The 27,139-nt window shown below is 44.6% G+C and overlaps 1 protein-coding gene across 1 annotated transcript in view; it reads right to left on the reverse strand.

Annotated features, from left to right (window-relative positions):
• Positions 1-27,139, reverse strand: part of JOSD2 (Josephin domain containing 2) — a 159,298-nt gene that overhangs the window by 18,189 nt on the left and 113,970 nt on the right. The window contains exon 3 of the mRNA XM_069653773.1: positions 23,171-23,296. Within this exon, the coding sequence (XP_069509874.1) occupies positions 23,171-23,296 (126 nt within the window). The remainder of the gene's footprint in view (positions 1-23,170; positions 23,297-27,139) is intronic.

A 27,139-nucleotide genomic window follows, 5' to 3' on the forward strand; every position in this document is an offset into this window, starting at 1 on the left:
GGTTTTGGCTGAAGGCGTGAGCAACATTTTGTTCTGCATTGCGTCTATGAGGAAAACCACACATTCATACCTTAGGCCCTCCCTCTGCACCCCCCCAGATGAAACCTCGCCAAACTTTGCAGAATCGCACTCAGAGGGGGGCATATACTTTTTTTGCAAAGTTTGGGTAGGATTCGTTCAGGTGGGTGCACAGCTAGAAGCCGCCCAAAAAGTGCTCTTCCTAGTAGTACAGCAACTTAACCATAACTACAGGGCGTTACCACAGGCCTTGTAATATCTAGGGCCAAATTGGCAATGTATCTGCATACAGTTCTTTGGGTCAATGCAGTGATCTGCTCATTTCCACCGTCCAACCATTTGCATATGCTCACATATTAAACACATTCCAAAAAAGGGAACAAGGACATTTCTCTCCTCCTAACCAAATCCCACCCTACCCTTCTGATCCCATCCTGAACCTTCTTATTCCCAAGGTTTACCCCCTACTTATTCCTTATTTAACCTCCTTCAACACTTGTCTCTCCACGGCCACCTTTCCTACGGCCTTCAAGCATGCCACTATTATCTCTATCCTTAAAAAGCTGCCTGCTAATCTCCTTCTTACATTTAACTTTCGCCCAATCTCACTTCTACCTTATCCCTCTAAATTACTTGAATGCCTAGTCTATTCTCAACTTTCGACCTTCATCTCTAACCACTCTCTCCTTCCTCCCTCTCAATCTGGCTTCCGCCCCCAAACACTCCAATGAATCTGCTCTTACCTGTGTCCTTAACTCTCTCCTTACTGCTCGCTATGCTAAGCAATCCTCTAACCTCATCCTCCTTGACCTCTCCGCTGATTTTGATACTGTCGATCACCCCTTACTTCTCAATACTCTTTCCTCCTATGGCTTCCAAGGCTCAGTCCTTAACTGGCTCTCCTCTTACCTTTCACACCACTCATTCGCCGTCTCTTGGGGCGGACGTAACTCCTCCACCTTCCCTCTGGACTACGGCGTTCCCCAAGGCTCTGTCCTCAGACCCTTCTTATTCTCTCTCTATACTTCACTTCTCGCTCCTCTCATCTCATCATTCGGTATTTCTCACCATTTCTACGCTGATGATACTCAGGTCTTCCTCTCCTTTTCTTCCTTCTCTCCTGACCTACATCTAAATCTCTCCTCCTGTCTCACTGCCATAAAAAAATGGATTTCCTCTTACTATCTCTCTCTTAATACTGACAAGACTGAGGTCTTATGCTTCCCTTCTAACACAATTCCTCCTTCCTCTCCTCCTTCCTCTCCTCCTCCCTCTATTCATTTTCCCCCCTTCTAATCTTCTGATTTCCTCTCATGCCCGGAATCTAGAAATCTACTTTGACTCATCCCTGTCCTTTACTTGCCATATTTCCCTTAGGTCTCCCCCTCTTGTCGCTACCACCTCTTCAATATCCGTAAAGTCTGTTCTTCCATGCTACCAAGCTCTTAATCTCCTCCCTTATCTTTTCTCACCTTTTCTATTGTTCTTTGCTTTTTTCGGTCTCCCTGCCTCCCATCTTGCCCCCTTAAATCCCTCTACCACTCTGCCATCCGTATCCTCTGTATTCTCTCTCCCCATGATTCCATCTCCAAGTCACTTTCCAACCTAGGCTGGCTTCCTTTCCATTCTCAACTTAAATTTCACTTCCTTTGTCTGGTCTTTAAATCTCTTTATGACCTCGCCCCTCCTTACCTCTCCTCTCTCATTCTATACCCCCTCTGGCTCCCTTCGTTCTGCTGATCTCGTCTCACTTTCCACCCCACCCACCACCTTGTGCCTCCTCTCGTTTCCGCTCCTTTCAGCTCCTTGCCCCTCTACATTGGAACTCCCTTCCTTTCACTATCCGCTCCACTTCCACCTATTCCTCCTTCCATTCCTCCTTGAAAGCACTCCTTCTCCACTCCCTGACACCCTTTCTCTCTCCTTCCAATACCCTCTTCCTCATTCCTTTATCTTCCCTGTCTCCCCATGATTTCCATCCTCCCTCCTACTCTCACTACTCCCTACGCTCTCTCCCTTTTCTCCTTCCCCTCCCCCTCCATTCTTCTTCCACCTCAAATGCAAATTGTTCCACATGCTGTTTTTCTGGTTTGTCTCATATATACTGTTATTGCTTCTATGTTCCATGTTTAATGTTCCTGTGTTGTTAAACTGTAAAGCGCTTTGGATTAAAGCGCTATATAAACAATAAAATACAAAAATACAAAATACATTAAAAAGGACAGTATGAAGTGGATATTTTACTTCAGTGTGAGGTCACAGAAAATGATGCAGTCTCTTTAGCTTCACTGGAAATGGTGGTAATGTCCCCTGCCATAAGGGCGGGGTTGGAGGATAGTGAGACAAAGAAAAGAAATGGAAAAGAAGTACAGAATGCTTGTGACAGTGGTGTGCAAGTCAAAGAAAGTAAAAGCAATCAAATATGGGGAAAGAGACTGAAAAGTCCAGGTTGACTGGAAATAGAGGTCTTAGACCTCATTTTGCCCAGCATTAGCATCATTACTAAAAGCTCACAGTAGAGCTATTGCCCACATGTGTGTCATGGGAATTCATCCACTATGCCCTGCGGGGTGGGGGCAGCAGGTGAGATACCATTTCATGTCAGAATTCCCCTGATAACAATATACTTGCATTAACTTGACATGGGAGAGTAGATTGTAGTGCCTTGAAGAAAGAGTTAGTATTCTGATACATGCTTAAAAAGCAATTCATACTGAAAAGCAACAGTAGTGCTACGAACCAGCAGAAGTATGCTCAAAGTGTTTTATGCTCCTAGAGGCTTGTATAAGCCTTGTATTGCAAGAGTAGCTTCCTACCAAGAAGTGTGTTTTTATGTATTACCTTTCATCCATTGAATCATGTAAACATTTATAATAGCAAAGCACCCAGCAGTTTAAACAGCTTACTCATATCATGCATGTATGTATGCATGCATGCAAACATGCTTACATGTGTAGTTTTGAGCAGGTGAAGTGTATGAACCCCATATGCATACCCCCTATTTTAGTAGGCTGTGAAATCAAATCCACTTCATTCTCCATGTTACAGAAATGAACAGCCGTCTGCTTGAGAGCCAGGACAAAAACAAGCATGAGGTAAAAATCCTGAGTTAGGGCTTAGATAGATATTTCGGCAAGATGCTTCAGAGCAAGTGGCTAAGAGCTGATAATATAGCAAGATGCTAGGGGAGCTACTTCTCAAATGAGTTACAAACATCACACAAATGAAGGGCGGAACTTCCAAGTCATACAGGTTAGGAATCAGAAGCTGAGGTTTGCCCACAGAATGACAGCATTTTTACAGTAAGGGGATTTCCAAGCTAGAGATGCTAAATACCATGCCAGCACATGTACAAGGGCTGGCTTGCTGTAGCAGTATTTTGCTGAGATCCTGTCTGAGATTGCTTGGGGTGTATGCTTTGAGCTGAAAAATATGCGGCAATTCTGGTCTTTTTGATTGATGCAGTGAAGTTGTGCTTTGCATTGCAGATTAGGACTATATATATTGAAATTCAATAATTGCTTTATAGATTTAAACATTTGGTTTAGTTCGGAAACCATTGAGTAGGTTTTGAATGCCTTTATATAGTGTTGCTCCAAGTGAATTGAGCAGTGTTTTTTTCGTTGATTTTCCATAAGCACAATGGATAAAGCTGACATGGCCTTTGTGCTTTTGTCAATGAAAAGATGATTTAAACCCAATGTTGGGTTGGACAGGGCTTTATATGTTGAACATGGTTTTGAAACTCCATGATTACAGTATTGATTTAGATTGATTTGATTACAGAAATGTGAAACGTATTACCTACCAAACAAATGTGTTTGAATTCTCTGTGCAATTAATTAGAAGACAATTGGAGGGTCGTTTGATGACAGATGTTGGAACACAGTTGATTTGGAAAGAATGCAATCAATAAGGATTTCTATATGTAAATAAATACTACTTTTTTACATGTTGGTCATTCTTGACTCTGAGACCTTGGTACAGTGAAATGCAAATTATCAACACTGTTACGCAATGCTTATTTTGCTTCACTCTCTAAAGTCTCTGTTTTGTCAAATCTCTGAACCCCTGTGTGCATTAGTACTGAGTGATAGGAACTGTTGTGGACGTGTTGCAGATCCTGTGAGCATGTTAGAGAGTTATACATTGATAGATCTGAGACAGTGAGTTAGTTGGGAAAGGGAACATGTTGAGGCCCCCCTGGACCCACTTTGATATCACTGTAGCAAGAGCAAATAAATTGGCACTGAATAGGATGAGGGCAGACATCCTCTGGGTTCCATTTCTATGGCTGGTAGCTTCCCTGTCACATAGGAAGGGTGCTAGACCTTTATTCTGAGCTAAGCTAGGAGCTGGGGGTGTGGGGGAAGCCCCCCCTTTAAGGTCAGAGCTCTTACTAGTTGGGGATATCCCAAAGGACACACAACCAATGTAGCATGTTGATGGGGCACCACCCATTTACTTAAACCTCTGACAGTTTAAAGGACCATCTTCTTGTGCAATGAACCAACATCCACTCCCTTATTTTCCTATTTTTAAACACTCAATGCCTGCAACACACCCAACCCCCTCCCTAGACTATCTCCTTTGTCTTGTTCATATTTCCATCCACCCCCTCTATTGACAACATCTTTTAACCTTTTGTCACTCAACCTTTCATCCAAAACACCCTATTTTGTTGGCCCTACCTTTCAAATAAAACACCCATGACTAGCCCACACTGTTGAACTTTGTCCTATTCATCTTTTCATCCGTTCCCTTATTACGCCGCAAAGGTAGCCCCCCACCCCCTCTTTCATTGCTTTCCTCTTTAAATCCTCTTTCCTCTCAGACCCCAAGCTCACTTCACATTTCTACCATGTGGCCAAGCATACACTCCCCCGACCCCCTCTTTTCCAAACACATCTACCTGGCCTTTCTCTGCCGCTCCCCACATTTAATTGTGAATACATTCCTCGGCTTTTATGCCACTCCTCCAAGCATCGGGAAACAGGTCTGTGAACTCTTACCTTCTCTCCATTGTGAGGTGTCAGAAATGTGAGACTGACACAAAGGTAACATTTTCTCAAGGTTTGCCATTTATTAAATGAAAAAGGGTGGGATACATGTCTATCCCTATTCTAACAAGAAGGTCCCTAACTAGCAAACTAAAACTAAAGAAAAGTGTCCTAGTGTCCAAACAGTCTCTGACCCTCACACTTACATAAAACATAATTATACAAGGTAAGTAAGGCTAATTGTAGATCAACAAAACAATGAATCAATTCAAATGTAAAGGTTTCTTAAAGTACTCCTTGTGACCAGGGTTGGGCGCCGTTCCTGTGGATCAATTCAGGAATACTTTGAATACAATTCTGATTCAAGGTTCTGTTCAAGGTAACACAAACAGTCCCTTCCATCCACTGTTTCTTTTCCCCTTGACACAGCAAATAGCTTTTCCAAAAGTGTTTGTTCACAATTCAAATCAACTGGTGTTTTCCACAATATCCTTCTTGGAAAGGCAAAATGTCTTTCTTGCATAACACAAGTCCAAAATCAAGGCAATTATTCTCAGAATGTTCAACTATTACTAGCATGTCACACCTCCTTCACACGAACTACCTTTGTCAGGGTAGCACAGCAACCACTCTTGGTGTGCCACAGCTTGTCAAACAAATGATAAGGCTAGTATGTTCTTTGAGTCAACAAAGGTCTTTCCATCACACCTTGTAGGTCATAAACATACTTCTTCAAACCATCTTCTTTCCTGGTATGCTCGCCTGCCAGGAAGAAAACGTCTACAACTACAATCAAACTGGGTGGCAATATTGATTCCAATATTCTCCACACCAATCTCTTGTAAGAAGGGTTGAACAATAACTGCCTTTTCTTATAGTCTTTTGACTCTTGTTAATGTCTGTTCCAGTTTTCCCCAAACTGGAAATTCAATATAGAAGCATTGTTTTTAGATTGCCTCTTAGCCATTTCTCGACAGCTTCTGGACTGTTGGTGGTTTGGGTTACAAGTTACCCCCAATTGATATCCCAAAAAGGGAGAGTTGCACCCTTGTCGCCTCTGTGCGATTTCAATGTTTGACTGTTGGCAATGTGGGATAGAAGCATTCCCCACTGTATATCTACAAAAAGGTTTTCTCATAGCCTCTTGGCTGTTGGTAATGCCAGTTATAAGCTTTCCCCAATTGTAGTTCCCTATAAAGCAACTTACGCTTTTGTCAGTTCTGCTCTGTTTCTTTTATTGTACAATATTCAAAATCATTAGGTTTCTGCTATGTATCATTAATTGTTTGGTATTCAAAAGTGTCCGGTTTTTACTAACTTTCCCCTGCAAAGTGCCCCAGGGTCTGTATTGTCATTCTGCCAACTCACTGGCAGCTCCTTGTTGCGGGCAGCTTTGGCAGTGGACCTCCGGTATCCTGCCTGCTCTCTCTCCTGCTTCAGTGTACCTGCGGTGAGCTGCGCGTCTGTCTCCTGGAGGTCTGACAACTCTGCTGATCTTTCACGGCTTCGCTCTCACCAACACACTGTGTGCTGTATTGGGAGCACATCTCTTCGTAAGCTGGGCTTCTTCTTGACACAACACTTCTTGCTGCGCGTACTCTGCACTTCTGCTTGCCTTAACCCTTTCATGGTGGCTTCCACTGGCGTTCTTCTCTGTGGCTGCTCCTGCACCTCGGACAGACTCTACTTCAACAGCTAAGCCCTCTGCACGGCCTGCGACATCTCTCCTTCATCTCCTTCCTCAGCTTCCTTCAGCTGTGCCTCATTTTGGGATTTAAAGGACCCGCTCAGGTGTATTGGTCTGTAACAACTAGAACGCACTTTTTGGTAAACAGCATTCTGAATCCTCACTGCCTTTGAGCCCTTCTTCCTCGTCCCAGTACAATTAACATTATGGGTTCTGAAGTCCATAATGGTACTGGTATTCTTGTGTTTAAATATTTCTGACTGTTTTATATATTGACAGTTCTTAACAGTGAGGGGAGGTTGTAGAAAGATTGTGTGTCCCAATATTAGAGTGAGGATTCCTACCCAATGCAGAATTAGGACATTTCAAGGCTTTCACATTTAACTCTTGATCTCTTGAAGAACAAACCTTATTCTGTCTTAATGACTTTCCATAACATGTTCTTTGGGTAGTTGTAAGGGAGGAACTTGTACATTGATAACATGCCATTAGGTATCTGGGAATGATTTGACTTTCACCCTCAGAATAAGATGAATACCACGTCTCTCCCTGTGGAGTCACCACTTCCCCTTCATAGCTGTCTCTTCCATTGTGATCCTCCCCCCTGCTACCGCCCCCAGGTTTAGGATCAGGTAGCAGCTCCCTTTCCCTGTTGTACGGAAGGCATGGTATGGTATGAACAGTAAGACAGACACAAGTAACCACAGTTCAGGGGTGTTTATTGAACTTTCGCAAGGGTGCAATAAATGCCTATCTAAACCTAAATCTACAAACGGGAGCAAGCTACAGCGATCAAATAATAATAATGCAGTCTTAGTGGGGTCTTGTCAAAATAAAAAGGCCTATACCAACAAAAAAAATGGATTGCCCATCCTTTCCGCTAATTTACAAATAGTGTGGGGTAGTGTACATGAAAAAGAAAGTGTTCACAAAATGATACGTCATGATGCTCGGCCGGATTGCCTCAGTTCCCCACCTTTTCAGCACGGGGAAAGACGGTTCACTCGGGCAAAGCACACACTTTGGCTTCTGTGGCATGAGGATACAGTTCCATTACCAGCATCAGGACCTTCTGTGTCCAAGTCTTTTTACTTCTTAAAAAGTCTCTTGATTCAGAGGGCCTGATGTACAAAAACAAGATGCAAAAGTGCTTTTCTTTTTACAAGTATTCAATTTGGGTGTTCACCATGGATCCCCCTCAGCTGGGTTCCGATCCCCATAAAAAACAAACGTTTAATTTTGGATCGTTGGATCCCCCTCTTCCAGGCTCAGATCCCCGTATTACAATGTTCATAGAATATTCTCTCTCGGGTGACTCACGGTTCACCCGGGGTGCCCCTCAGCCGGGCTCGAACCAATTTCAGTATACATTAAACCATACAAGACTTTCGAATGTGCACAGGGTTTAGCTTGACCAGTTGCAGGACCACTCCGATCTCAAGATTCTCTTTTCTCACACTTGGTAGCTGTTGGATACCTAAGAGACTTTCTAAATGAGCACCCACGTGGCGCCGGACGACTGTCGGTATCTTTTCTTGGCCTCCCAAAGTTCAGTCACTCCTGGTTTGCAATTATATTTGAGTCGCTCGTCGCATACGTCTCACCCACTGTTCTCTTTAAATATCTTCATACAATGGTGCTGCTTGAAACCTTGGTTCAAAACACAAGCTGGTTTGGTATCTGTCTCTCTGACTCACCGACTGTGCTGTCTTTACTTACGCTGCTTTATTGTAGGAGCCAAGGACAGTACCACAGCAGCAATCGCTCCTCCCCGCCTTGGTTATCGATTCGGGAGAGCCCTGGGTACCACCAACACACTTTGCAGGTTTGATCAGCTTTAGTTCCTGGTATTAGGTTTCTTACTTTCCAAGGTTCACAAAAGTAACGGTCCTTAAAGGTCAAGGGCACTTCCCTCCTTGCAACCCTCTCTGGTCTCGCCATCTTTCTCCTCGTATTAAACTTCCATCTTGGAACTGCTGTTTGCTTGTGTATTTTGCCTCGCTCAGAGTGTGCTTTCATGCTTCGCATTTTATCCGTGTGGGGAAGTGTGATGGCAGTAAGGGGGGTGGGGGGGAAGGGGTGTAATGAACAGTAATTGTCTGACCATTGTATTGGGACAGGTCAGGTATAAGGCTCTGGTGCTGGTCCGTTGTCGTTCATTGTGAGCTGCCTGTGATAAAGTGTTCATGTCGGGAAAGGGGGTGGGGGGGTGTTACAGGGAAGGGGATATCGCGTCTCACCATCTGGTGTCCCACTTCCACTCCCCAAAGACCCCTCATCCAGGTGATCTTCCTGCACTGGTCCACCCCCAGGAACTGGATCCAAAAGCGATGGCCGTGTCCTAGCCACCTGCATGACAGATCCTTGGGACTATCGGGTGAAGCACCTTCAGATTTTGATTTTTCACACTGTCCACATGGGAGGAGACTTTAGGCTGGGGTTTGGTGATGACTCCAAGATTCATCGCACCATCTCCCACTCATGGCAACATCCTAATTTTCTTAGCCAAGGACAGGACAGCACCACCGTTTCCCACACAGCCATAGAGCAGATCTCATTTTCTGAGAGCTTGCATACAGGCAAGACATCCTCTGCATTAGTTAATTGCTCTGTCTTTACAAATGTTGTTAAGGAGGAATCCCAATTTGGGGGTTACGCCCATCCCATTTTATGGGACCACTAAACATTTATCCTAGAAACTTTGGTTTCTCAAATTGCTGACATTTTAGTGGCCAAAGGGACTTCAACTGAAGGCCCCTTTCCACTGCAACCCTTTTTAGTTTTGGACATATGATTGGCAATGTTAGCGCTGCCCAGAAGTCAAAACTATGGTCATGGGTAGTGACGATAGGAGAGACGAAACATGAAGAGGTTGTAAAAATTGTTTTGATGCGTTTTCTCTTGTATAAGCTTTTTATCAACCAATACAACAAAAACAAGAAATGTAAGGAGAGGCACATGGCCCTTGGTGTTTGGTTATTTACCAATCCATTGACTGCCCATAGTCATGCTAGTTCATATAGCCATTCACACCCATGACCTGTGCCTCTCTACTCCAAATATATCCCCTCTTGGATCTCCAAGCTAGCTCGGCTTTTTCTGAGCCCACTTCCAAAAAGGCAATGGCTTAATTACAGCCATCAACCAGATTCTGATGTAATAAAAAATGTATTAACCAAGTCTCGTCAACTACTTGATATAAAAGCAATGTTTCTTTGCATAGAATGCCTGTAAAAACAAAAACAAGCACTGGCTAAGCCAGCCATTTTGGCATCAGATCGTACTTTCGCATGTTATGGCTGTGCATGGCAAATGACCAAAACCATTTACCAGATGTTGTCATCTTACGGCCAGGTAGTACCATTATGGCAGTGTCTCAGAAATGCTGATCCCATGCCGATACAAAAGACGGAGCGGGTGGCTTTGCCAATGATTATTTACTATATTGTCAAATGGTATCCCATAAGGCTCCCCAGATAAGGGTGCTTAAAAAGTTGGCAGCCCTATAAATTGGCGGAGTAGAATTGTTGCAGCTGAAATTTAGTTTTAGCTTCACCAGGGGCGCAGCCAATTTTAACAAATTATAAGCCCAACAGCTAGGGCCAACCCACTTGGCTGGTCACCAAAACCTTTGCGTTTCTGCCTGTTTGTGCGAGTGCAAAGCTGTTTTAGGCCAGTCCATGAATGAATGAGTGGTTCTTCGAGTAGCCCTCACCTTTCCTCGATTTCACCGAAATTAAACTTGGATTTTAGCAGGTTTACTTACCAGCTGTTGGAGGATTATTGCTAAAAAGCTATGCTGTTGCTTTTAAGGACCAGGTCTGGCCATGCCATACTAGCTGTGTCCTCGAGTTCCGGTGCTCAATGTTGGCTGCCAAATGTCTTTTGTCCTCCCCTGATCCTCCAAACTGGATGGGTTTGGATGTCTTGTGCTGGGACAATTTCTGGGCTGCTTTTCCAACTTTCTTCCAGAATTAACTTCCTGCTCTTAGCCCCTCAAGATAGAAAGTTGCTGTCATCCAGAAAGGTGGTAGGACACCACTACCCTGGCTCTGTTTGTCTGGGCCATATTATGTCGCCACCACTGTTGAACGTGGCATGGGACTGTTTTCTTCTGTCTGGCTACTCGATTTTGTCCCTCAAGCCATCTGAATCCGCTTGGCTGGATTTAACAACATTACTCACCATAGTGACAACTGCACTGTTAGTCCGAAGTTCCCTTTTCTCCATACTAATGGGACATCCTCGGAAAAGAGACCGGTATGGTGAATGCTGCATAGCAACATACTCTGTACATTTCTTGCATGGAGTGTCAGCTACAGCCCTGCGTGGCCCCACGCTCACATGCCCACCCAATGCTCCGTCCCTTTATTTAGTCAGACTTCAACAGTGGTTAGCGGGGAACCCAGGAGGGTCAATGGAGGAAAGGGGAATTCAGACTAAGAGCACAGTTGTCACTATGGTGCGTAATGTTTTCATACTCTTACTTCTCATCCCCTTTACACCATAATAATGGGAGATTACAAAGCATCCATGCAAATAGAGGTCTGCCTTCCCCCTCCAAGACTTCCAGCGTCTTTACCAGCTCTCCATCTATACTTCCAGCTTCTCCAAACTCACACGGTCTTCCACCAGGCAGCAGTGTCCCCTCCTATGTAGGGCACAGCAGCAGTTAAGTCTGCTTCATCCAGTCCCAAAACAAACACTGGGAGCTCCTGCTCTCTTTCTAAGCAGAGACAAGCTTTCAGCCAATAGGAGAACAGGGAATGGCCTGGGTCCTGATTGATTAGTTGCACACTGTACAGACAAGGTTGGAGAAGCAAACGATTCCCCAGCTAATGCTGGTATGGATTCTTTAAAATGATGATACTGTCACACACCCTTTTCCAGATTCTTTGAGCTTTTCTGGTAAGCCCTGGGGTTTTAATATTGTTTCTAGTGGCTTGCTGCAGTTCTTGCCCTGTCCCCTGGGAGATTTTAACATTAGTGTCCAGTGTGGGTGTGTAAAAAACGTTTTTTAGTAAAAAGATAGAGAGTAGTCTGGATCTCAACTCTCTATGGGTGGGATGAGGGAAGAAGCCCAAGACTTCCTTAGTTGGCTGTTGGCTAGGATTTGGGTAGTTGGTTGAACACACCCTGTGCATATCCCTGCATCGGCTACCAGCAGTCTGCCCGCTCCTATGCAGAGGTCTGTTATGGGGTTCTTTAAAGTCCTTGGGAAAACCTAGGAATTTGTTCTTTAAGGCTCTGATCAGTTCCCATGGGCTGTCGATTTTCTCTGTTCTACCCCTTATTTCCAATACCATTATGGTAATCCAGTTTTGGGTTTGTCCTTGGTAGACAGGTGCACTTTGGCAGCGATAGTAACCAGGAACTTGGTACTGAGTGGGGGCTAGGATGTGAATCTGAGTTTTGGGGGAAACCTGTAACTATGGAGATGTCGGTCCAGGTTTTGGGATTGTGAAAATATTGCATTTAGAAGCTTCAGTGTAAACTGATAGATGGGTTTTGTGAAATGATGTGACCAAGTGTTTTAGACTTGCTAGATTCTAAGTGGGCAGAAGGTTTCTTTCAGGCTCTAGCATTTCCTAGCAAGTTTTCCCAGTTCAGATCTCCTACAATGCACTGCCGTTTTTTTGGACCAAAAATCTAATGCATTATGGGAGATGCCGTTTTCAAGTTTCCTTCCCTGCCTCGATGCGGTCTTCGACTTGTGAAAGGTCAGGACCGATGACTCAGGCCTTGCATGGAATGGAAAAGTGATTTGCGAAATCCCTCTCATACCGCATCCAGAGTGCCCTTCACCCAATACATTGGCAATGCTGGTCCCCAAAGTACCTCCAATCTCCCTACCTAGGCTCATACGATGGGTGAATTCCACACAAACTTTGCATGTGTGAAATTTTTCGGGGCCCGATTAGGACTTTATAAATGTATCTTTGCCAGGGCTCTCTTTTCTTCCCACTGCTTATCCCTATAGGTATTGTGCCTACCACCAGGAAGCGGACATACATTTTCTTTAAGAGTGGTTAGGGTCTTTACAAACCGTTACTGTTTTTATAAACATATTGCATTTCGCTAGCACATTATTGCTTGCAACTACAGGTAATATGGGCTTCTATGAGCCCTCATTGCCTAGCCAGACAAAGCTATTGCATTCTGGGCTGGGTAGCCGGAGACAAGCTGAGCCACGGTGCATCTGCCTTCTCCCTTGCTTCCCCCTCCCACAGATCTGCCTCTAAACTATGGAATTGAAGAACATGCTTCACTCCCTCAAGAAAGTGGTGTCCATTCTTCATTTCTGAGGCATACTGGCAGAGACATTGGAGGTGAGCCAGACGCACCAGAGAGGTAAGAGAAGGGAGGAGCAGATGTGTACTGCCATCCCATGGAAAAGGCAAGGGTTGGGGGATCAGTGTGAACAAGGAGCGGTAGGGTAAATGTTGGAATCTGGACCAATGTCAGGGTCCATGGCTACACAAGCAATTATTGCGCGGAAGCCCTGGAAACTAATTGCCAGGACTCAACATTCCACACCAGGGGCATATATCTGTTATGCATAACCCAAAGCAAGTATTTGACCTACAGATATTCTGCCTGTGATTTTTCAATAAAGTGCATATTTTTCAGGATACCAGCGTAGTGTATTCTCTTGGGGTAAATAGTGGAAACACTGTACTTCACTACCAGCCTTCCTACTCCCTTGAGGTAAGCCTGACAGCTCTGCCACTATTACCAATTTAGAGAATTTGTTCTATGTTTTGGTTGGAACACTCCTGTGACTTTGGGTTATATCGTTCTGCCTCCCTCACCAGGAGGCTGTTGAAACATCTGCCGAACAAGGTTGTAGTGCATGATGACATGTGAATAGCTGGACTTTGGAAACGTGCAGAGCCTCTGCTCTGGCCTACAGAGAAATTAATCTGGAAAAAGGAGCAATTCTGTCCAAGTGTTTGTGTGCACTATAATAAAAAAGAAATTGCAAAATGTTACTTCCTGGAAGTCAAATAATTGCTGGTTAATTTCGACCAAGTTGACAGCACTTGCCACTTACATTTCTGCCCAAAATCAAGGCCCGTCAGAGACTGGGGTACTGATGCTGCTGCACTATTAGCCAGTTAGACACAAAGGGCAGTGAGAATTCTGAAAAACACTAATTTCACGGTTTCCGTTGAGCAGCGTGGTGGTAGCTCATTCAAAATATTTGTCATCGGCCTCATCTGAAACGCCACCTCAGGCTCAAGCACTTTTATTTAGTGGTCCCTTTGCCAAAGAAAGGGGCAATTGCAAGGGCAAGTCTACTACCCTCTGTAAATCTCAATCTTCCATTAGGGATTTTCACAATCCAGTGTTTGGCATACCAGGAACCCTTCGTGAATCGGATTTCAGAATAGTGCATATAAGAACAATTAGAGTTGAAGTATTCAATCCCAGCTGTGGGGAAGGGAGGGTGGGAGCAGGGTCTGGGTGATGTGCCTTTGTTCATATTACAAGAAATTAAGTGTTTCCAGTTAGCTTTGCACAAGTTAGCATTAGAGGCGATGGTGCCCTTTGCGAGAGGCACAAGAACTGATGGACAAGGACACGGCGTAACTTGCAGAAAACAGTGCCCTTAATGAGACAACCTAGGGGATTTCTAAACAAGCTTTTTCTAGGATGCACAAGACTAAATCAAACCAGCGATCAATCTATGAAATTTTAATGGCAGGATAGTATAATAAAACTTCAAGAAAGAAGGAATCCATCTACTCAGATGTTCTATAAAGAGTGTGGCTGGGTGGCATGACGTGGCCTGAAGAATGTACTTTACTGCACCTGGTGAGCCCAAAACCATACTTAGTTTTGCTAAGTTCTGTAAAGCGCGCGTGGGTCTTTACATATATCCCTTTCATTTCCATCTCCATCTGTCCGCATTTGGATATCCGCTTTTTCTCCTCTCCTCCAGCGCCATGATACCTTCGGGTGACTGCACTTAATATGTTTATATAACATAACATCTCCTGTCCACTCCTGGAGTATAATCAAACTGAAAAGTCAGTATCGGTGTCGGTGTCTGTGGAAAAGTGACCACATTGACTTTGTCACATCAACCTGGGTGTGGTGTCCCCAAGGTCCACAACTATCTGCAATAAAAGCTTATTCCGGGGAATAGACGAATTCCTTTGAGATAAACAAACCAGAACTACATAACCCATAATTCCACTCTTGAACAAATCCAAAGTCTATACTGGACCTAGAAGAGCCAGAACAGTCACCTAGGTCAAAAACACTTTACTGTCTAGACGCCCCACATCACATTAACAAAACAAGAAAGGGACTACATCTCCCATAACCCCTTGTTCCCAACAGGAAAACCTGGACCAGATTACCCAAATGCACTTACCAATTGGGACTCAAAGATAATGGAGAAGAACGGGGTAAACCACTGAAGTGGGTTACAACCACCAAAGAGGCAGTCTTGGGAAACATGCACCAGTCCCCCATTTGATATCCAGAGTGTCAGCAGGAAGCCCAGCCCTCCCCCGTACAGTTTATGGGCAGAGCAAGAAAGTTCCTTTCCATACTACCAGGAAGACTTGAAAGAAGAACTTGCAGCTCCCTCACAACTGCCACCATAAGGGAGACAGAATCATCTGCAGCGAAAGAATCCATTAAAAGCAAGGGAATGGAAATCAGCACTGTACCAAATAAAGAAAAAACATATTTCCCAAACTCCTAACCCACAGGAGTAATGTTTAATACATACGTGGAGCTGTTTTAGAGGACAACAAAACACATTTCAGAGAAGGGAAACTCCACAGCCTAAAGGGGAACAAACCAACAACTCTTTCTCAGCCACTATACACACACTGAAGTGGAATCCAAGATGGCTCCTCCCCTATGTAAAACATTCCTCCATGAATTGAGAACTACAAATACATGGCAAATAATCAGTCCAAGCACAAGGAAGTAACCATATAAGGGCCAGCTCCCATGACGAAAGGACGGGAGTGCTGTGGTACATAGAAGGAAAGATGTGGTGTGAAATAGGAAGAAGATTGCTGGAGCAGAGAGCAAGGTTGCTGGACTTGCTGTAAGATGTGGAACAGAATAACATATTGCAAGCCCCAGAGAAGAGAGAAAAGACTGTTGGTCAGACTGGAAGACCTGGAGTATAAGAACGGATTGCAATACCAAGGGAGGAGGTGACGACTAAGGCTCTGACCAAGGTGGAGACAGCAGGAGGATGGAGAAGGTGAAAAGGGAAGGGAGAGCACGAAAAGGGCAGAGGCCGTTGTCAAGAGAAAGAATAGCAGAAGCCCTGAAGATAAGCAGGATACTATATCACTGGGAGAGTGAGAAATGCACTCTATCCCCAGGTGCGGTCTAGTGAGCAGGGAACTACATCCCTGGGTGCGGAAGGGGGAGCAGGGCACTATATCCCTGAGGAAGAGACAGAAGAAGTTCCCCTGGGGACTAACCCAAGAAAGAAGGGAGGGGAGGAAGGATAGAGTTTGTCTTGGAAGCAAGTGAACGCGTTGCAACACAGGTTTGAATCCGGATCCCGCACTTAGAAACCACTCGATGGTAGTAAGCGTGTTATAAATTAACAATAAAATAAATAAACCTACAGTGTCCTTATGAAGTTATGGGGAAATCTATAAATAAAACAAAAAACAAAAAGTATAAACGTGAATATCCTCACCCCGCCATTTGTTTCCACTTGCGACAATCTCCGAGAGTGGGGTGTGAGGACGATCATTTAGCTAAACATGACCTTAAACATGCGGGTGCACAGACCCAGGCGAAATGCATTCATGAAGGATCAGGATTTCTCAAAAACCGGGGTCGATAGGTGTTGCAACAAAAAATGGTTCCCAGGTCATCATCTGGAGTTATGCCGGTTGAGTTGCTAGGGCACAGGAAAAAGGTTATTTGGTGCACAATATGAAAATCCCATGGTATACATTGAAGTGACTCGTACTTGAGAGTTTTATTTTAAGCCTACTGAGAAGGTAACTTTGTCAGCAGTAAGGAAACTTTGAACAGGCCAATGCCTGCCTCCACTCTTTCCATTGAGTTCACATTCTCCTTCCTTGTCAGCACATGGGAATGCTAAATCAATTCTAGGCGTCTGCTAGAAATCCCATTGTTTGTAAATGCCTTCTATGTTTATACAATTGGTGTGCAACAATTAACAGCCTGTTTTCGGATTATGTTTCTATTTGTTTCAGGCACAGACTGTAAAAGAATGCGAGGTCAAGGCAGAGATGTGCTTGGAGTTTTCATTCGATTGAAGGGACTTTCTCTATAAGAGTTGTTTATCATTCTGTTTGGAGAGTCTCTACTCGAGGTTTTACGTCAAGTTTCATATAATGTTTTACTTTGAACGTTCTTATTAAAGAAAGAGGAAGGGATGAGGAAAGGGCAAAACGTCATGGACTGGGTAGACTGTCTAACCACACCTTTCAAAAGTTCCAACAACTATTTTTCCAGAGAGTTTCCTGGGAAGTGTGGGTAGTTTGGAATGTTTCCTTTGTTGCTGAAACCTGGAATAAAACATGTGAAACATAATCCTCCCTGCGGGTCTTTTACAGGATCAGGACACCCCTGTACTAAGAAGAATAAGGACTCTGCATTAACAGGGAAATGCCAGACAACCTTAATTGGTTTGCAAGAACAACAATAACTCTTTGAAAATCTGTCAAAGGCTTGTAAAGGGACAGAATACATTTTACTCAATTAAATTGAAAAAGTCATGGCAACAATGAGAACTTCATTTTAGGAAAGGTAGCAATCACATTTATCCATTAGCTTGAAAAGTGTTCTTTACCTTCCCTTATACAGTACCGAATTTCTTCGAGTGAGACAGTCTTCAAAATTCATGAACTGCTAGTTTAATTGGAGCAACACATGGTTTGGAATTTACAGAGTAACTCCAGATAGATGGCAATCTCAAAGTGAGTCATGCACTTGAACAATGAATGGAAAATATCAAAGGAAGCAGCAACAGGTACTGATGAAAGGTATTGCTTCATCATAAAACGTAGATGCATTCCAAAAGGTAAATCAATGCGAGCATACTGTAGTAGGTTGGATGAGGATTTAAGCTGCCAAGTTCAAAAGGACTGCTTTGTCATTGAAAAGCTTGTCCGCCATCTTGGAGAACTCAGGCAAGTAGAAACGTTTCACGCAAGAGTGCTTTGAAGAGGAAAACATCTGAACAGAACATACTTTCTGTGCCATATGCGGACCACTGGGGGGGGGGGATAATTGTCGACAATTAAAAGGTAGAGAGAAACCTCCATCAGTAACCATAAAATTATCATTTTGGAATCCACCCGTTATAAACTTGCATTCAATGGTCTAATATTTCAAGGTTTGAAAATGAGGTCTGTATGAAGTATTTCCCACAGGAGGAAGTTGTGGTCTATCATCGACTTGAACTTTAATTTGTCAGTGGCGTATATAAACAGGGTATATTCTGTCTGGGGTCTTTCTCTAAGAAAGATGGTTAAACGTCAGTGATTTACCCAATTCAAAATGATGGCCGTTTATAATTTGTGCACGAGAAGTTGCTCTTTCTGGCTGATTGATAAAGTGCAACCGCATATTGCTTTTGTGAATTATTGCCTTTAATTTTAGTACAGGGGAAACTAGCCGTCAGGAATAGTCCTCATCCCGTTGGGTTAGCGTGAAGTATTTAAAGGTGAGTAAAGTGACATTATGTGTGCTCTTGCAAAGTGATCTTAGCGAAGCATTAGCTTTCACTTAACAGACTTTAAAAGGAATGGGGACATTCACAGGTTAACCAAACAAAGACCAGTGTTTATGCTGATTTAAAAAAAATAAATAAAAAAAAATAAGCGGTAAGCAATCCTTCAAATATGTTGCCTTTTCTATCATCCTATCAGAAGTGCTTACTTTCAGCTTCTTTTGCAAAATCAAACATACCTAAAACAGTTGAATTGACAGTTATGTGCGTTGGCCTTTGTTTTTTATGCGGGTACTTACTCCGACTCCCCACTTCGCCCAACAGCATATTTGATTATTTATTTTATTTATTTGGATTTGTATAGCGCACATCTGCCCAGGGGCATCGTGGCGCTGAAAGCATTCTTACTTGTTACAGGCAAACATGGTATAGATATAGATACATTGCTGAACATATATGCATGTTTATATACAGTTGTGCTTATTTACATACAGTTGTGAAAAAACAGTTAGGACGGTGGGGTGGAGTTAGTTAAACAGCGTGGTTTTGAGTAGTCTGCGGAAGACATGGTAAGAGTTTTCGTTCCTAAGCGCTGTGGGGAGTGCGTTCCAGTTTTTGGGTGCTAAGTGTTGGAAGCTAGACCCCCGGCTTTGCTTCTTTTGAATGTGGGTACGTAGGTCTGGTTGGTCATGTGTGACCTTGTGGGTCTAGTGGATGTGTTAAGGGTGATTCTTTCAGAAAGATAGGGCGGAGCCTTGGCTGAAAGGCATCTGTGGGTGATGGCCATGGATTTAAATAGTATCCGTTCTTTTATTGGTAGCCAGTGGGCTTTTTTTCTGGCTTGGGAGATGTGCTCCCTTTTAGGGATGCTTAGGGCTGCTCTTAGAGCATTGTTTTGTGTGACTTGCATTTTTTGTGTGACTGGCGAGAAGTGGGCTTCATTTTTGAGTTGCGTGCCTAGAATATCCTGATTGACCAGGTCAAAGGCGGCAGATAAGTCTAGCAGGAGCAAGAGTGCCGGTTTGCCTTTGTCCATGATGTCATTTAGTTGGATTTTGAGGTCTAATAGGGCTGATTCGGTCCCATGCCCTGGGCGGAATCCAGATTGTCTTTTTCCTAAAATGCGGTTTTCTTCCAGGTATTCCTGTATTTGTGTATAGGCAACTTTGTCGAGGATCTTGAGCAGGAAGGGAACGGTTGTGATGGGTCTATAGTTGTTGGTGTTTTCGGGATCTAGAGTGGGTTTTTTGAGAAGAGGGCGCACCGAGGCTTCTTTTAGGCTGGTTGGGACTGAGTTTGAGTTGAAGGACGCATTGATGAAGGTTTTAAGAAATGGTGCTAGTGTTTCTATGCAGTCTTTAACTAGTTTAGCGGGGCAGGCGTCGCCTTTACAATTAGAAGGTTTGATTCTGTTGACGTTGTCGACTACCTCTTTTTCTGAAACTTCTCTAAATTTGAAAGGAGTAAAGAGCTTAGTCTGTGTTCTCAGTCACAGTTTCCATATGGGTTGCTGATAGGTTGTGCTCAGTGAGATTTTTGTGGTGGTCTATGATTTTTGCTTGGAGGAGTTCAATTTTGTTTATGAGGGCGGACTGTATGGTGTTACACCAAGCTTGGTCCTTAACAATCTCTTGAGACTTAGTAGCCGGTGTGGATAGTTCCTTGAAGATGGCGAAAAGCTCTTTGGATTCAGAGGAGGCGTTGGGAGATTCTTTCATTGTAGGACGCGGATTTGGCTGCTATGATACTTTTTTTGTATTGGGTGGCCAGTGATTTGTAGGAAGATAGCGAGGATGCGTTGGGCGCGCTTTGCCATAGGTTTAGGGCTTTGCGTTTTTTGGTTCGTAATTCTTTTAGTTCTGCTGAGAACCAGGTATTTGAGTGTTTGGTATTTTTAGATTTTTTCTTTTGTAGAGGGGCGATGGTATCTATGGCAGTGCTAATGGTGGATTTGTAGCTATCCGCCAGCGCAGCTGGGTCTGATGCGGCAGGGAGGTTAGAAGTGAGGGTGTCTAGGTAAGGTACGATATTTTCTTTAGTGATGTTCTTGGCGCTTCTGGCCAGGACTGGAGGTGCTGGCTTGAGTTTTTTTCCCAAGTTGTTAGGAATGGGGATGAGGAAGTGAATGAGAAAGTGGTCGGACCATGGGGTAGGTGTGATGGAGCTGATGTCGATGCCACAGTTGTGGTCAACTAGCCAGTCAAGAGTACGTCCTTTGTTATGGGTAGGATGGAGCTATGTTCAAAGCCCAGTTCCTGGAGCACTTGTGCTAGTGTAGTGGAGGGTCTATCTTTCTGGTCGTGGAGTCCCAGGTTAAGGTCTCCTAAAAGGATAGTTTTGGTTGTAGTTTTAAGGTTTTCCCCTAGTAGGTGTGAGAGGTTGTCCTGAAAGTCCAGTATTGGGCCTGGTGGGCGGTACACTAGATTGAGGGTAATGGTGGTATTGGGAGAAAGTGTGATCTTGGCAGATAGCAAGTCTACATTCTCCCCTAATTTGGAACAAAGTTGTCTTATTTCTAGGTGATCTTTGACTATGAGGGCTACCCCCCCACCTGTGGATAGTGTTCTGTCCTGATGGAGTATCCTGAAGGGATGGCTAGGGAGATGGCCGGGCCGGCGGCATTGTGTAGCCAGGTTTCGGTGATGGCGAGAATGTCAAGGTCGAGGTTGGTTAGAAGGTCATGAATTTCAGTAGCGTGGGCAGGGAGGGATCTGGCATTAATTAATGCACATTGTAAATCTGGGCGTGGCAGTGGAGATGGGGTGGTATTCTGCCCTTTGGCTGCCTTCTTGGTGGTGGCCAGTTTGTGGTATTCTGTAGTTGGTTTGTTTACAGTTTTATCTGGTTGGGTTTGCGGTGAGGATCTGGAGCGGAGGCCTAGTATTTGATTTCTAGAGTTAGTAGCTCTGGGGCGCGTTGAGGGTGTGCTAGGTTTGTGATCAAGGATGGAAGGAAGGGTGTGGGGGGGATGAGTGCATACGGTGGGGGTGTGATGTTGGGCATGATGGGTGAGTGCAGGGCAGCGATCAGCTATCAATCAACTTTGGCTAGGTGTATGCAACACAATGGCTAGGTATAGGCAACACAATGTCTAGGTATAGGCAACACAATGGCTAAGAGTGGGCAACACAGTGGCTAGATATAGGCAACACAATGGTTAGGTATAGGCAACACAATGGCTAGGAGTGGGCAACACAGTGGCTAGAAATAGGCAACACAATGGCTAAGAGTGGGCAACACAATGTCTAGGTATAGGCAACACAATGGCTAAGAGTGGGCAACACAGTGGCTAGATATAGGCAACACAATGGTTAGGTATAGGCAACACAATGGCTAGGAGTGGGCAACACAGTGGCTAGAAATAGGCAACACAATGGCTAAGAGTGGGCAACACAGTGGCTAAATATAGGCAACACAATGGCTAAGAGCGGGCAACACAGTGGCTAGATATAGGCAACACAATGGTTAGGTGTAGGCAAGGCAATGGCTAAGAGTGGGCAACACAGTGGCTAGATATAGGCAACACAATGGCTAGGTATAGGCAACACAATGGCTAATAGTGGGAAACACAGTGGCTAGATATAGGCAACACAATGACTAAGAGTGGGCAACACAGTGGCTAGATATAGGCAACACAATGGCTAAGAGTGGGAAACACAGTGGCTAGATATAGGCAACACAATGGCTAGGTATAGGCAACACAATGGCTAAGAGTGGCATCAAGTTGCAACTCTTGCTATTCCAAGATTATTTGAATCATTTCCAATCGTGTGCCTTGGGTAGGTAACCCTCTCTCAACACACATCATTCTTAGTGTTTGTGATTTAGAAGCATTTAAGGTTATACTGGTAATTGTTTCCATCATTCTAGATAGGTCTATGGCCTTTACAGTTATCCCTACTAAGTCACTATGTGTCCTGGGTAGGGGTAATCTGAAAGGCCTTCACTAGTGTGCAACACTGGATTCCCTCGGTCCTATCCCACCGCTGTACACCAATTTTTTAAAATGAATTTCTGAACTCTGACCTGGTGGGAAGAGGTTCAGAAGGCCAGCCTAGTTTCTTGGAACAGGGTAACCTTCTGGACTAGCCAGACAATCAAGGTGGCATTGGTGCCGGTCAAGACTAGGTCTCAGGAGGGGTGAGGGTGATTGAAAGACCTCAATGAGCACACAGAATAAAGGACACTTACAAATCACTCCCAGTCAGGTATATATATATATATCTTTCAAATAGCTTTTCAAAGTTGGTATTTGAACAGGCGGTGTTTTTCAGGAGACATTTTCACATGTTACCCAAGGAGTTGGAAGCACTGCCTCTGCCATTAACTTGCTTAGCAGGTTTTACACACAGCTGTGGCTTTCCTCTCCCCTTTTCTCTGCATTCCAGTTTCAACCCCCTTTCATTGAGGAACTTTTTTCCATTTACCCGCTTTGCTCTACTTGAAGACCCTGCACAGTGTGCAGTTTATGTCCATATATAATTTGAATACCCACAGTGCCTTGCTGATGTGGCACTGAACTGGTTGTGAATTTCAATGATGGTTACTAGGTGGTGGTGTAGCCTGTGTGACTTGGCGCAAATGAAGAACCCTAATATACACACACACACACACACACACACACACACACACACACACACACACACACACACACACACGCGCACGCACGCACGCACGCACACACACACACACACACACGCACACGCACACACACACACACACGCACACGCACACACACACGCACACACACACATCCCTTTAAATGCTTACCTCCTTTTGTCCCACCAAACAGCGGCAAAGTCCAGACTCTGAAGTGCAGCCATGATGACATTGACATCATAATTTCCTGTACCAAATACACTACGGTGCGGATTCCACCTGGTATCTGGAGCCAACCTGAAAGTACAAATGAGAGCTGTTAGGAAGGTTTTTCAAAGTCTCAACATGGTGAGGGCTTGGAAAAGCCAACCTGGGCAAAAGGGTTGCCTCAACCAGAGTAGGACTTAACCACTCTCTAAAAGGTAGTAAGGCTGAGCATCAAGGCTGAACCTGGGAGTGGATGTACTGTTGTGTTGTACAGTTAACACTTTACAAATAAGTTTAGTAAAAAGTCAACAGACAGGTAAATACAAAAATATCTAGTTTATTAATCTATTACACTAGAAGCACACCAAGTAATAAAAGGTGGATAAAAATAACAATGTACATATACCACTCTACAGCTAGGTAACCCACTATGGTCTGCTTACTTCTTGAGCTATGCACGATTACTGTAGAATACTATAGTACAAAGAAGGATCAAATACATTAATACATAGAGACAAAACAGTTTATGACACCAACAGACTAGTGTTCAGGCGTCCAATCCCCATCTAGTGAGAGTTGGAGTCTTACGAGTGAAGGAGTCCCAGGTGAGTAGCTGTGAGGAATACGACCATCCGCACAGGGAGAGTGCGCTCGCCTGGGCTTTTTGATTTTTTTAAAAGAATGAATGATGGGAGAATATGTTGGGCCATTCCCGCAAATATTTTCCACGCTCACCGCAAAGCAGAAAAATAGTCATGTACTCTGGGAGGACACAGCTTTCCAGCGCCACCTGACAGCTGTGGGTACATCAAAAGCCACTGGCCGTGGGCAGACCGATTAGCATTTCAAGGCTTTGGAAAACCTCTCCTCTTTGCCAGGATGAGGTGGAGGATAGAAAGTGGGCAATACAGTTTTCTGTCCTACTGAACTGATTTTAGGTAAAAATGAAGGCTTAACCCTCAGGACAACCTTATGCTTGTGGAAGATAGTATAAAGGGTGGTTTAGATGACAGTGCCTGCAATTCACTCACGTTACGGGCTGACAATAAAATGGTTTTAAACGTTAGCAAGCTTAGTGGACATGAATGTAGAGGTTCAAGTGGTGCACACATAAGACATTTTAGTACCACATTAAGGTCCCAAACTGGAACCTGGAAAGGAGATTGTGGAGGGGGAACACATTGGTGAGTCCCTTCAGAAATTGTGTTACTAGGGGGATCTTAAAATATGAGATTCCTCAGACGAGCGCTTAAAGATGGACAACGCCGCCAAATAACCCTTAATTGTTCCAACCTGCAACCCCAGATTGACCAGCTATAGTAGAAAAGATAATACTTATTGTGTTTTACATAAAAGGGTCTACATTCATGTCCTTGCACAAGCTGCTGAATTTGTTCCAACGGCACAATAACCTTGTTGCGGTCTTTCTGGCGAAAGCAAAATCTCCATTACGTCATCTGGGAGGTCTCTCTTGAGAGAAGGTCCTCTCTTTGTTTAAGACGAATTGGAGGGCAGATGGACATGTCCAGAAGGTCCGGGTACCACGTCCTCCTGGCCCAATCCGGGGCAATCAGGATCATGGGTTCCTGAACTTTCCCAGCCTCCTGATCACGTGAGGAATGACAGGGACTGGAGGAAACGTGTACCGGAGTGGAAACTCCCAGTCCACCACGAATGCAACTCCTAGAGCTCCTCTTGGGGGAAATTCCCTGGAGCCGTACAGTTCGCACTTCCGGTTGAAACTGATCATGAACAGATCCACTTGAGGGATTCCCCAAAGTGTGAAGATCTCTTGAAGGACTTCCTGAGCTAGTTCCCACTTGTAGGAGACCGTGCTCTGCCTGCTCAGAGCGTCCACCGCTGTGTCCCCCCAGGCTAGGTGAACTGCCAATTAATTGCACAGGGGTATTGACCATACACCACCTCTCTTGTTGAGGTAGTACATGGTGTTGTCCGTCATTATCAGGACATTCTTCCCCCATACAGAGGACAAAAAAGCCTTCAGTGCAAGTCTGACTGCTCTGAGCTCCAAAAGATTGATGTGCAGTTTGGTCTCCGATGGAGAGCAAGGACCGCTGATTGTCAGATAGTTGGCATGGGCTCCCCACACCGTGAGTGAGACGTACGTCACTAGAATTATCTCCGGCCATGGTTGCCAAAAACGTTCTCCCTTCAGAATATTGTCCTTGCAAGCCCACCACAGAATATCCTGTGCGACCCTGCTTGGAACCTGAAATAGGTCTGACATGTTGCCCGAGAACTGACACCATTGAGTCCCGAGTCCACTGAAGGGATCTCATTCTCAGGCGAGCCTCTGGCACCATAAAAATGCAGGATGCCATGAGGCCGAGCAACCTAAAAAAACGAAACAAATTAAAACAAATAAAATTTAAAAAAAGAAATTGAAGGCCAGAAGACGCTGCACACTCTGAAATTTGGTGACCACAATCTGCAGAATGTCTTGAGCCCTCATCTCAGGTGGTGAGCTCTTTCCCAAGGATGTATCCAGCACCGCCCCAATGAATTGGAGCTTCTGAGATGGTGTCATATGGGACTTCCTGTAATTGAGGGAGAAGCCCAGTCTGAAGAGAGTGGCAGGTTACGTTGAGATGATCCAGTGCTTGTTCGGTAGAAAGCGCCTTGATCAGCTAATCGTCCAGGTAGGGGTAGACATGAATGCCGCCTCTCCTGAGATTCACTGCAACCACCGCCATCAGCTTGGTGAAAACCCTCGGGTGGAGGTCAGCCTAAAAGGTAGAACTCGGAACTGATGATAACCGCCAAAGGCAAACCTCAGGTACTTTCTGTGCTGGAGATGAATTGGCACATGAAAATAAGCATCCTGAAGGTTCAGTGACACCATCCAATCCTGGAGTTGGAGGGTCTGAAGGATCTTAGAAAGTGTGACCATCATGAACTTGTCCTTCCTGAGGAACTTGTTCAAGTATCTCAAGTCCAAGATACGTCTCAGTCCTCCGTCCTTCTTGTGTTATTAGGAAATATGGAGAGTACCATTCTTTATTCCTGTCCGCTACAGGCACTGGTTCTATAGCGCCTTTGCCTAGCAGGGTCAACATTTCCTGCACAAGAAGCAGATTTGAAACCCTCAAAGAATGGCTCCCCGGTGGATGGTTCCGAGGTCTCTGAATGAAGGGAAGGCAGGAACCTTTGGCTATGGTTTCCAATGCCCAACCATCCGAAGTAATGCCTCGCCATTCTTTGAGATGCCGAGACAGTCAACCTCCCACCAGTGTTTCGTGACTCAAGACCTTAGAGATGTTTTGAGGCAGCCGAAGCAGTGGCTGTTGGTAAGGAAGTCCCTGATTGAGCAGGCTTTGCACCTCTCTCTCGTCCACCACAAGGTAATGAACTTTGGCCTCTTTGACCTGCCATTCTGCTCGCTCGTTCAACTGAGGAGTAGAAGCGAAAAGATCTAGCCCTCCAAGGATGTCCACTGGGGCGAAAAAGGCTGAGGCTGCCGCCTTGGAGGTCTGCAGTTTCTGAAGACAATTGTCCGCCTTGCTGCCAAAAAGGTGATACCCGTCAAAAGGCATGTTAATGAGTCTGGATTGCACATCTGGCGCAAATCCAGACTTCCTCTACCACACAAACCTGTGTATTACGGTGCTTGTTGCCATGGCTCTGCTGATGCTGTCAGCAGAATACAGACCCGAAAGAAGAGACTTGCACATGGCTTCTGTCCTTCCCCTCGGGAATATGCTGAGCCGCCATTGAAATACAGTCCCATAGAGTGAATGAGAATGTTGCTAAGGCACATGTGGAGTTGGTCGATTTAAGAGGCCTGTTCCCTGCAGCAAATATTTTCCTTGCCCATGCATCTACTCTCTTGTCATCCTTATCTGGAGAGATGGTTGGGTTTCCCCCACATTGTACAACATGTTCACTAAGCCACTCTTCGATATTCTTGACTAT

This window comes from Ambystoma mexicanum, chromosome 1p, assembly GCF_040938575.1.
Source record: "Ambystoma mexicanum isolate Mex_15411 chromosome 1p, UKY_AmexF1_1, whole genome shotgun sequence".
NCBI lineage: Eukaryota > Metazoa > Chordata > Amphibia > Caudata > Ambystomatidae > Ambystoma > Ambystoma mexicanum.